We start from the raw sequence: 13,002 nt of genomic DNA, 5'->3' as shown, positions 1-13,002 counted from the left end.
GCAGCTATGTCTGCACTGGATTTGAGAGGCACATTCAGCAAACTTCCCCAGGCATGTGTGTGCACTACAGGTACTCTAGCTTGATTTGCTAAAACACGGAGTGTGCATGGAAGGACCTAAACAGTACGCAGGCTGTGGTCGGAGAGGAGGACTGCAAGGTGGGTATAGGCCAGGTCTTCAAGGGAGGGAGGAGCAGTCATGGTATTCTGTGCTAGGCGAAGAGAAATGTTAAAAAGAAAGATGGATTCTTTGATTCATTTTAGTACTAACTGTGCTTGGCTGGGAGACGGGTGTGGGTAGGGTCATGGTTTTGGGCCAGCAGCTTGGTTTTATCAGTTCACTCGTTAGTAATCATGATTTGGAATACTATAACCAATTTAAATCACAAGATTGATTGGAAAAGTGGAAGGAAAGTTTAATGACAACATTTGAAATACTATAAGCATTGTGAACTGGTCAACACAGTTTTCTATTGGAAAGTTTTCATAGGAAATACAATATAATTTTATCAAGATAACTTATTTGACATGGAATAAGGGCAGAGACTAGTGTTTTTGATCCCTATTTCTGACCTATTCTCTGACTTCTAGGGACATCTTAGAATAACGAGTTATAGTTTCTTATTTAGTTTAGTCTATTTACCTATGGGCTCATTAAAGACATAATAGACACGTACACTCTATATGCACTGCCTGTTTGGATAGTGTGTACATAGAAGCTAAATGCCCTATATGCATACATGTGCAGTATATTATCTTTATATGACTATACATGTCCATTTTTTAGATTCTGTTATATTTTGTTTGGGAAGACAAATCTAAAATCTGGAAATTCTCTAATACTGAGTTATAGAGCCAAAGTCATAGTCTAATTTATACTATTCACTTGACCTTCAAAATATTTAGTGAATATTTACTATATGTTACACATTGTCATAGGCACTGGGAATGCTACAGCATACAAAATAAAGTTTCTTCTAATTTATTAATTCACGCAGAATATGAATGACAGTTGACTCTTGAACAATACTGGGAATCTGAGCACTAAACCCCTCCTCCCTCATTGCACAATCAAAAATTTGCAGTAGAAAAGTACAACTTTTGATTCCCAAGACTTAATAGCTTACTGTTGACCAGAATAGCTTACTGATAACATGAAGTTAATTAACATATATTTTATATATGCATAATATATTTATATTTATTTTTTATAATTAATACTGTTCATTTTGTTTGTGGTGATATGTCAGATTTTCATTAATGTTTTACTTACTTCCTTAAAGGAATTGGAGAACTTTCTGGAATTGGAACAGTTTAGGACTAGAATAACCCTTTCCTTATATGTTAAATAAAGATCCTGTTTGAACCCATTTTATTATATATTCTTTTGTTGTTTTCAGTGATAAGTCTTCTAATTACTTATCCAGCTGATTCTTTGGTAATTGGTTTAGTTAAACAGTTTCTTTGGTCATTTTATAATATACTTTTTTGCTAGGGAAAATTATTCATTTCTTCTTATTCTTTTCAAATTTGTTCCTGTAATTTGCACGTTTTATGCTCTCAAGATTATCTCCTCTCTCTTTTTCCTTTCTCTATATTTTCTCCTTTTCCTTAATCAAACTTTAGAAGGGTATTTTCATTATTATTTTGTTTATAAAGAACCATGTCTGGGGTTATGTTATTTTATTATTTATTTATTTAGAAAGATTTTATTTATTTATTTGACAGAGAACACAAGTAGGCAGAGAGGCAGGCAGAGAGGGAAAGAGGAGGAAGCAGGCTCACTGCCGAGCAAGAGCCTGATGCGGGGCTCAATCCTAGGACCCTGGGATGATGACCTGAGCTGAAGGCAGAGGCTTTAACCCACTGAGCCACCCACCCAGGCACCCCTATTTCATTTATTTATTTATTTATTTATTTATTTAATTTGTTTTGCTTAGTTCAGTTTTCGCCTTTGGTTTTCAAACTGTATTGCACATTAGAATCACTTGGAGTAATTGATAAAAACTAATTTCAGATAATGGTTTTTAAAGATTTGGATTCAGTATGTCAGGGTTGGTCATGGTCTGGGAATCTGTATTTTATCAAGGATTGCATATGATTTTGCTCCTGGTCCAGTGACCAAGTTTTGAGAAACTCTGCCCCTGCAGTGCAGAAGAATATCATACTTATTTCTGTTTTTCTGATAAGCAACATAGGAAACTGACCTGTTGTTTGAACTTCTGTGTTGAGGGCAGGTAGAGATTGTTGGCCACTGGTTACACATTGGCTTTTGTTTTAAAGCAGAAAAGTTGTTCTAATATTGCCATTTTATTGTCTGATTTTTCCCCCTGAGTCAAAGGCACACATGTACATATCTCAGAGAGGTTCTTTTGCTGTGGCTCATTTACAAATACTCCCACCCTGTTAAAAGCATATTAAATACTATTGTGGGCAAAGAGAAGGCAGTAGGGCCAAGAAAGGAAATCCACACATTGTCAGACCTTGAGATTTCTGTCAGGAGCCAGCAGATGGCAGCAGTTCCACACACAGGTTTGTAGAGGCATTCTATGAAGTCAGTTTATTTTGTCAGTTTATAATTCTTAAAGAAATGTCAGTGGAGAGTAAGTGCTTTTTAGGAAGCAGAAAATGCCTTAGGAAAGCAAAAAAAATATTTTAAAATTTAATTCTTATTTGTCATTTTATTAGGGTATTAGGGCTTCTTTTAAAATAATATGTTTTGTTTCTTAATATTTAAGGAATTCTGTTATAACATTTTCCCATTTATCTGAAAAACTAGTTTGTTTCTCTTAAAGAAGTGTGTCATCTCATGGTGCCTCAAGTTACACTTAAAAATGAGAGGAGAGTTACTGGATTCTGTGTGAAGTCCACATTTGTGAGGCCAAGTTTGAGTAACACACGGCAACTGCTTGTTAGTCTAGCTGAGTTGCATGCCAGTATCTCCAAACTAGCATCTCTAGACCTGAATCTGACCTTATTTTCTATAGTTGCATTTATTAATATGGAGCCAGTTATTTACCTGGTTAAAGAAAAAAAGAAAGGAGGAGTAAGTTATTTGAACTGTTATGTATTTAATGAATTATTAAAAGTTTTATTTTATATAGACACATTACTCAAATTCCACTTAATAAAACATCATTTCTTAAAGCTTTAGCAAAAAAAGAGAAAGGAAAAAGGTAGTTTTCTTTTCTTTCAAAATACAGAAGAGACCATCAGCTTCTGGAGTGGGGTCAGTTAGGATTTGAATCTTAGCCCTGCCATTTTCTTAACAATGGAGTTCTAGACAAATGATTTAAGTTTTTTGAACAGAGCTCTTTATCTCTCAAAGTGTGCATAATGATTTCAACTTCATAGGATTTTGTAATTGTTAAATGAGATGGTAAAAAATCAAAGCACTTATTTATACGGTGCTTGTACATTGTAGTTATTCAGTAAATGTTCCATTCATCACTGCAGTTTTCTTTTGCAATTCAGCTGTGAAATGTTACTGCAGAACTATTTTCAGCGCTTTGAACAGTTACATTAACCTCTTATTTTGTCTGGAAGAAGAAAATGATTGGGTGGGACAAAGACATAGATGCCAAAATCATAAAGCATTATTATGAGGACACTTTGTAAAACTGTCAGTAGAGGTTATTCAGAAATAATTTAATATTCTAAGATATACAGAAGAAAGTATTATTGCATACGGTCCATTTAAAATTAAATGTACCCTTTGAGAATTAGATTTCAAAAATTAGGAACATTCAGGTCACTTTCGCTTAAACTATCATTTAACTTAAATAAGAGAGACACTGTTTTCTTTTGTATTTTAATTTAATTTTTAGTTTTACATGTATATACTTGAGTATCTTAATCATTTTATTGGATATCAAAATCATTTATCTAATAATTAAACTGACCTTGTATTTAAAATAAAGTAGCTTAAAAACACATTCATAATTGTAATTGAAATGAACCATAGTGATTTAACAAGTTTATTAAGCCCTGCATTTGTTGTAACAAGTGGTTCACTAGATTAGAATCAATGAAGGGCATGTAGTGGGGGAGACCACTGGGAAACTTTTTGGAACAACTGTTTTGAGGAAGAAGTCCCATTTATTTTATCCCATTAATATCTTTTAAACTATTTATATTACACATAAATTGCTCAGTGTAAAGAAAAAGAAGCAATATATTTGAAGCAAAAATGGAAAGCTTCCCCTTACTTTCAGTCTTCCCTACTGCCATTTACACTGCTATCTTTTTCTCATTCTGGTGGTCAACACTGTTAACATACCAGCATGTGTCTGTGTATACCTTACTCTGCTGTCATATCACAACAGTTTGTTGTTTCAGTATATATGGATTCATACTGTACGTATTTTGGATCTTTTTTTTCAGTTATTATTTTGAAGATCTTCTTATGTCAGTATTATAAATCCACTTCCATATATTTAACAGTTATTTGGTATTCCAAAGGATGGATATTTAACAATTAATCATCCTTCTTCATTGCTCTCCAGACAAAGATGCTGGGTACCCATGTATAGTTGAACAAGTTGGATTTATTAATTTTACAATAGAGGAGAGTCTACACCATGGGGAACCAAGTGTTTAGTAAGAGGATGTTAGAAAGGATTTATTATAGGATTGGGCTTGTGTTAGGTGATTTTATTTTTTCTGGTTAATTTTTTTTAACCATAGTTTTCCTATATATGTCTTTACCCATTTGAACATTTTTTTGGATAGTCATATATTTCTTGTTGAGTTGCTAAGGTTCTTTATATGCTATAGATAGTGGTCCTATGTTATTTTTGTGGCAAATATTTTTCTCCCTGTCTTATACATGTCTTTTATTTTTCACAGGAAGACTTTCTCCACCCTGAAATTAAAATGTGATTAATCTTCTAACCAAATTATCTTACTTTTTCTTTAAAACATTTAGATTATTAATCTATCTGGAATGTGGAAGTTTTATGTGTGCTGTGAGGGAAAGAACAATTTTTCCCCCATCTCTAGTATCCCAATAGCATTTGTTGACCACTCCCATTTATTTCTCACTAATTGGAAATACATCATGTTCTGAACACCTACATAGACATCAGCCTACAATAAAATATCTCTTAATTGACCTCCATTTAATTGAGTGACTGGAGTAACTGATATTCTTTCTTCCCTTCATATAATATACTGACTGGAGACCACAGTAAGCTTCATAGTTTACTGCTAGTAGGCTACTCAGTACTATGCTGATAACAGTGCTATTTCTGCTAGTTGAGTTTTACATCACTAATACTCAGATGTAGTCATTCTAAAAACTTTATGCCAGCTGTGCTTGTCATTATATTTTTATTATTTAATCAGTATTATGTTAATCAGTACAATCTGAATACAAAAAGAAGGAAGGGTGCCATTTCAAAGAAAACTAAACTAGATGCTTTGGAAAGAGACATGGGTCACTAAAAAACTTGTGGCTGGCAAGGACATTTTGTTTACTTAAATTTTGTTAATATATGCATTTATCTAAGTAATTCTAGGAACAGAGAATGAAATACATGAGTGAAGAATTACTTTTGGCTTGTAGGAAACTCTGTTAATTGAAAACAAAAACTTTAGCAACAATAATAAATTATTGAATTGAGTATATCTGATATATAAGATGTTAATTTCCTGAAATGTAGACCTTTTTATATATTTTCTTATAAGACATTTTAATGATGCAGTCCATCTTATAATTTCAAATTTTAAGGATACAGATACAATAAAAATGTGCTAACAGTAACCTAAGCTGTTAATAGTCTGTAAGTGTACTGTTTTCATACCACAGGTGGATGTCTTTGGAGGCATTTAGAACATGATGTAGTGTTTCCAGTTCATTAAAAATACTAATCATTTAGTCTAAACTTAAGACCAAGTTACTACAGTGTATTAGTTATTTCTTGCTGTGTAATATCTTACTTCAACACTTAGTGCTTTGAAACAATAAATACTCGTCATCTCATAGTTTTTGTGGGTTGGAAGTCAGAGTGGCTTAACAAGGTGGTTTCTGTGTCAGTGTTTCTTATGAGGTTGTAGCCAAGATGTTAGCCCAGAGAGCAGTGATCTGAAGGGTCAAGGAGGGCCTTCAGATAGTTAGCTCACCGGGTGCTGGGTATTGTCAGGAACCCTTATGTCCTCCCCACCTGGGTCTACCACGTACAGTACCACAATACAGTAGAAGGGAGAGCAAGATAGAAGATGTAACAGAATTATCTATGACCAAGTTTGAGAAGTCACAAACTCACTCCTGCCATATTTTATTAGTTAGAAGCTCATACTCAAAGGAAGGGGAGTTAGGCATCTTTTCTTAAATAAGAGAGTAACCACTACACTGATACTTACTCTGTGTGCATATTGATCAAGGAGAAGGAAGGATTCACTTATAATGTTTCATTTCTTTTTAGGACACTGCTTTAGGAAAACCACGAGAAGTGTTTCGACTTCCCACAGATCTGACAGCATGTGACAATCGTCTTTGTGCATCTGTCCATTTCACATCTTCTACGTGGGTTACCTTGTCAGATGGAACTGGACGATTATATCTCATTGGTACAGGTGAACGTGGAAATAGTGCTTCTGAAAAATGGGAGGTGCGGTTTTGTTTTTGTTTTTTAGACTTAAGCAAAGTCTTGAAAATATGTATAAATTAGACCTTAGTGATTTTGAAATTACTCTTTCTGGGAGTGGTTTCCATGTGACTTCTTCATCATTATAATAAAATGCTTTGGATTTTCTTAATTCAATTATAAATGGATACCTTTTACAAAACTGGTTTGATTTGGGGTCATTGCAGTTGTCAAGAACTGCATTCATTTGTTCAGCAAATGTCCACTGAGTGCTTTATATATGTGTAAAGCGGTACAATAAAGTATTGGCATTGCCTCCTGCTTGATGAAGAGTTCGCCAGGAATTACGCTGGAATATCTTTTCTCCTCTACTCATGTTACATTTGCTGGTATCTTTATGGGCCCAGCATACTTCTGAGGCACCACAATGCTAGCTATCTGGTAAGTTGCCTTTGGTCAAATACTAGTTTACCAGAGTGTCCCCTGCTTAGAAGAATATACTATAAAATATAGTAATGTGCCAATCTCTAAGATGCTATTTTTATTTCAGCTTTTTCTTAGGATTTTTATTTATTTGACAGAGAGAGACACAGCAAGAGAAAGAACACAAGCAGGAGTAGTGGGAGAGGGAGAAGCAGACTTCTGGCAGAGCAAAGAACCCAATGCTGGGCTCAATCCCAGTGACCTGAGCCGAAGGCAGACAGGCAGACACTTAATGACTGAGCCACCCAGGCTGCCCCTTTCAGTTTTCTTAAAACAGGGTAACATTTTTAAAACTGAGGGGCAGACTAGAATTTTAATAATAGTAAGTAAGGAATTAATTTCTTTAGAGCCACAGTTTTTGAAGGTGGGAAAGAATGACCCGGAGTTATAAGTGTATTGTGATACTGCTCTTGTCTGAATCTCAGCGAGTGGTTTTTTAGTTCTGCGTAAAGAAATATGAACTTAATATATTTATATCTTATGAAATATTTTTATCAGACCAACAAATGCCTACAAAGATCAGGTTTTTATTATTTGAGAAAAACCAAGAAGGTTGTAGAACCAAATGGCTTGCCTTTCTTACTAAGTTATATTAAATGGAATACTACCAAATTGCAATAACTCAAAAAACTAAACAAAAAACATAAATAACCAGAACAACGGTAGTCTGTTTGTAGGGGGCCTTTGCAGGTCTTTATAGTCACAGATTTAAATATTCATTGGACATTGTGACATTTTTCTGCTTGGCCTCTAGTAATAATTTCTTTTTCTTTTTTCTTTTTCTTATGGAGGCAGTGTGATATGTAGATAGCATAGCTGTTGAAACATTTGGAAGGAGTTTGGAGAGTGAGGGGCAGAAGAATGAAAATTTATGAATTATCAAGCTGTGGATTCTGTTGGTTTGAGCAGGAAGAGACGCACTGACGCAGGTCACCTTCAGCTTAAAAATAAAACCACATACTCTGCCGGAAGGAAATTCATTCTGATTTATAAATCATTTGGTTTATGTTCTATGTTTCCCCTTGGTGCATATTTTAGGCCTTTAATGATATTTTTTAAGTCATTTAAATTTTTTTAAACTCTAAATTTACTTCATGCCCTCTTCAGTATACACTGCTATAATGAAAGGTGCTATAAGCACCTTCTGAGATGTTTGCAGTTAATAATAGTTTTGGTTGGGGAGAGGAGTGGGACAGGAATGGACTTGGGCATTAACTGAGGTGGGAGGGATACTGTGGAATATTGATTACTTTAAGAAAAAAACTTAGGAGAGCGTTAGGACTTTGGGGAAATTGGTGGCAAAGAGAGGAAGCTAAAGGTAAGAATGGTTGGGGGGTACAGTGGGGTATAAAGGGGCCAAGTAAGAGTGGTGATAACTGCAGTGTTGAAAGAGAAATAAAGGGAGACAGGAAGACTGCCTGCTTTGCCAGTGTGTTGCCTCTAGTCTGATGAGGGTGCTGTTGGCAGCACTAGCACACACGAGTTGCTAGGCTTGTTCAGGAGAAGGGAAACTTCAGCCTAACAATTTATAAAAGTTTAGACATCTACTCCGTGATCTCATTCCAGTCCCTTTCATTCACATGGGAGAGAAAAAAGAGGAGACAACAATAAACTAGCTACGTGTACCTGACAAAATTTACTTTTTTTTTTCCTCCCTTTGGTTTCCTGTTGTCCCCCAAAGAAAAGTGAAACCCGAACAACTAAAACTTATCTATCATCTCAGTTTTGAGTATTCGAGATATTCTTTGCTGTTCTTGCTATTTTCTGTTTGTGGAAGACCACAGAATGGATTCCAAAGGTCTCCTATTTGACTACTTTGGGCAGAGGTGCTAAACACTTAGGGAAATTGACATTAAAACACACTTTTCTTTACAAGGCTTTGAAGCAGGAGCTGATAGGATTCCAGATAAAGGGTTTTTTTGTTATTATTATTTTTTTTAAAGATAGCTTTTGTCATTTTGGATATTTTCTTCAACCATTTTTTTTTAATTTATTCAAAGATCTTGCTTATTGAACAATCTTAAAATATCTCTTCTTTTTCATTTACTCTTAAATAAGTATGAGCCCTTTAGATTGTGTTGATGATGGAAAAAAGAATTTGTTAAGATTTTGTGTCTCTGTATAGTGCTTAGATTTGCTTTTTAAAAAGACACACTTCAGTATTATATTTAAGTAGTTTGTTGAATTGCAACTTTTAAATGTAAAGGGGCTCTTTTATTTTTGAGAAATAAAGTTTGAGTGGTGTCTCCAATTCCTTTGACTCTGACCTTTGCAGACTCTTAAGAAACAAATGGAAGAACTAAACAAAAACAATAAGAAAAACCATACATACACATGTGTGCACACATGTTCATAAACATGAACAATATTCAGAAACTAGAGGAACAAAGCAGAAATAAATCATACACAAATAGAAGAGATAAAGGAATCAGTATTGACCAGCTCATGGCCTCTTTTGTAGAATTCTTTTCTAGGAGCCTGCTTCTAGTTCTCTTTCTTCTTTTTATGCTACTTGGACACCCTGTCATTTTCCTTGTTTTTAAGCCAAGAGTACTGATCACTTTTCTCTATTAAGCAAATAGGCATTTTTTAAAAAACGTTCTTTCTTCAAAGAATGTTATTTGAACTTGCAACCTTTATTTAAAGGCTTTTTTCATTTTTTTATTTACAAATTACTTGTTTTCTTGTCAGAATTCTGTGCATTCCTTCTGTGCCGCCTGCATTTGTGTATATGTACATTTTTGTATGTGTAACCTTTTTTTTTGCAGATTATGTTTAATGAAGAGCTTGGGAATCCTTTTATCATAATTCACAGTATCTCACTGATGAATGCTGAAGAACATTCAGTAACTACCTTACTTCTTCGAATAGAGAAAGAAGAATTGGATATGAAAGGAAGTGGGTTCTATGTTTCTTTGGAATGGGTCACTATCAGTAAAAAAAATAAAGGTAAAATATAACGACATTGTGAATGAATAGTGGTTGGCACCATTTAGTAGATTGTGAAATGCAGAGCTGTTCCTGTAAATGCTGTTGACTTTTCTTAGGTAGCGTTGCTGTGATTCTAATACCTGACACCTAGTGGAATGAATAGTTTCTCTTCGGGTATGGATTATAGAAAAAATAATAATGTGCTTCCACTTATGGAAATAAAGGCTTCCAATTATGCCTTTTTATATAAAAGACATTCTTACATAATCTTAGAAGAATTTTAAGTGTGTATTTTCAATATATACAAGACTACATAAGTATATTCTTCTGTGTGTGTATATTACATAAACAAGGATTTATATATATTGTTGAATGTAAATTATAAATTACAATGTAATCGAAATATCAAATAAATATAAATACCTAGATGGAAACAAATACCTTTATTTCCTTAAATCTTAACTGATTTTTTTCAGATCTAATTGAACTTTGCTGTTTGTTTCTACCTTCAGGAAAACTGCTGGTTTTTCTCACTTAGAATGCTTCCATCTTTAAAAAAAAACCCTTGGTCTATTTGAATCTGTGTGCCAGGCTTCTAACTTGGACATTAGAAGTTATTTTTTTCCTTTATCAATTATTATTCATTTAATGGTGTATCCTTGCTTTTCACCTTGCTTATTAGTTCTTACTTGAAAACTAAGTGGATTTTTTTTTTTTGTAGTTGAGAACTGAGGGAGCATGTTTCCATGATGACTGTCTGCTGTTTTTCTTAGTTTTTATTAATTTACTAATTTAACTTATGAATCTTAAATTGTAGCTGATCCTTGAACAACAGAGGTTTGAGCTGTGCAGGTCCATGTATATGTGGTTATTTTTTTATAAACAAAGGACAGCACTGCAAATTTATTCATGATTTCCTGAATAACACTTTCTTTAACTTATTTTATTATAAGAATGTAGTGTGTAATACTTATATAAAATACATGTTAATCGACTGTTTTGGTTATCAGTAAAGCTTCCAATCAACAGTAGTTAAATTTGGGGGGGAAGTCAAAAGTTATACACAGATTTTTGACTACACAGAAGACTGTTGTCCCTAACCTTTATATTGTTCAACAGTTAACTGTGAATTATAATCCAATAAAGGCTATTAGTGTCTGTTTTCTAAGAGGACTTTTTATTTTAAAATGAACTTGTGTATATGTACATACCTGTACATGTACATGTGTGCATATTGTGTGTGTATATACATATATGTGTAACAGAATAGTTTATAAGTAAATTGAGTAAACTTCCTAGATTTTTTTTTCTGTGAACCGTTTAATATAATTTTTGGTTTTTCTCAGTGTTGTAGTTTAATTTCTGGAGGAACATAGTAACTTAAAACTTTAGGTATTGGAAAACTTTCTGTACAGGTCTAGATGGTAACCATACAGTTTATATCACAACAACTCAGTTATGCCACTGGAGTCTAAAAGTAGCTGCAGATAAGATATAAATAAATGAGAAAAGCTGTATTCCAATAATACTTTATTTATGGACATTTGAATTTTATATAGCTTTAACATGTATTTAAATAGTATTATTTTGATTACTTTTAGTCATTTAGAGAAGTATAAAATTCATTGTTAGCCCACAGACCATATAAAAATATGCATAAACTAAGCTTTTTCTCCACTGGCCATACTTTGCCAATCTCTACTTTAGATAAGAGAAACTTTAATTTTTTTATTAAGGGATATAACTCGACAACTTACAGAGAAATCATGATGCATACTTTTCCTCTTGTTCTCTGGTTCTGTGGCAGCTGTATCTCAGTTCACGGTAACTTACCTGAGTATAGTGACACTCTGCTCAAGCTTCACCACCTGCATTTCCTTCGCTTTATGTCCTTGTCTCTACTGGACAGATATAATTAGACTCACTTTTCTTTTTATCTCCCAAGGTTGTAATTATAGGAGTATGAATCTCCCCATGGCTTAATTTTTCTCTCATTACTCTTCTTAATGTTTCATTCCTTTTACCCTCCCCCAAGTATTATTAATATAATAGTTATTCTTTTCCTTTTTTCTTTTTAATGAACATAGCAGTACTTTTGTAAGCTGTGTTGATGGAACATCTGATAAATTATGTTTTGTGGTCAAATAAATTTGAAAATGTGGGTGTATAATATCCCTATTATACATTAAACGTGTTAGAGGATTTAGAAATTTTGAGTAAAGGAGAATGTAATTTTAATCAGGCATTTCCCAACTTATTTAATCATGGAGTTCACTGAAATTCACCTGTTATTTTCTCTTGCACATATATTAGGAAAAGCCACCCTGTAAACTATGTAGTATCTTTCTTTGCCTTGCATCTACTGTGTAGGAAGTATGTTAGCTCATTCATAAATTTATAGGTCTGTTCCTAAATATGTATGAAGTGAATATAGGTGAAGATTTAGAGGGGAAAATGACAGATACTTTAGAACAGATTGTATCATCATTTAGAACATGTGACATTGAGTTGTGATTTTTGAGTACTCATTGTGAAGCTTACTTGTTAACAAGTACAACCCACTTTAAGAGAGTAACAGTATAAGTAAAGATGTGGACTCAACTGAAATGTTTGAGTACTGTAAAAAATCCCACCTATCTTCGAGAATAAATTCAGTTATTTTACAAGAGGTTTTCATGATACAGTTAATTTTCTTCTTTTATATTTTGTATCTTAAATTTTCTGTCTTAAAATTAAGTATCATTATGCTTGATTACAGTTGGCATGTAGATCTGTCTGTGTGTATAAAAATCATTTCTACCATAAACATTTCATTTTAGGGAAACCCATTTATCAATAGCTAGAATAGGCAGAAAAATAATCCACACCATACCTTTCCTTTATCCTTAGTGTGGCTCTTTTTAGAAGATGCCTATTATGTACCTGCTGGGAAAGTAGACAGGCCATAGTAAAGGAAAAGGTAGATCCATCCGAAGCTGGTATTTCGGGTAAGTTAGTTACTT

The 13,002-nt window shown here is 33.6% G+C and overlaps 1 protein-coding gene across 1 annotated transcript in view; it reads left to right on the top strand.

The window, feature by feature from the left end:
• Positions 1–13,002, top strand: part of NUDCD1 (NudC domain containing 1) — a 79,298-nt gene that overhangs the window by 16,931 nt on the left and 49,365 nt on the right. The window contains exons 3-4 of the mRNA XM_004771307.3: positions 6,425–6,610; positions 9,838–10,018. Coding sequence (XP_004771364.1) covers positions 6,425–6,610; positions 9,838–10,018 — 367 coding nt within the window. The remainder of the gene's footprint in view (positions 1–6,424; positions 6,611–9,837; positions 10,019–13,002) is intronic.

The sequence above is a fragment of the Mustela putorius genome, unplaced genomic scaffold (genome assembly GCF_011764305.1).
Source record: "Mustela putorius furo isolate JIRA1106 unplaced genomic scaffold, ASM1176430v1.1 tig00000228_pilon_pilon_pilon, whole genome shotgun sequence".
Taxonomy (NCBI): Eukaryota; Metazoa; Chordata; class Mammalia; order Carnivora; family Mustelidae; genus Mustela; species Mustela putorius.
The sequence above is the reverse complement of the archived record's forward strand: the minus strand, read 5'-3'. Positions and strand labels throughout refer to the sequence as shown.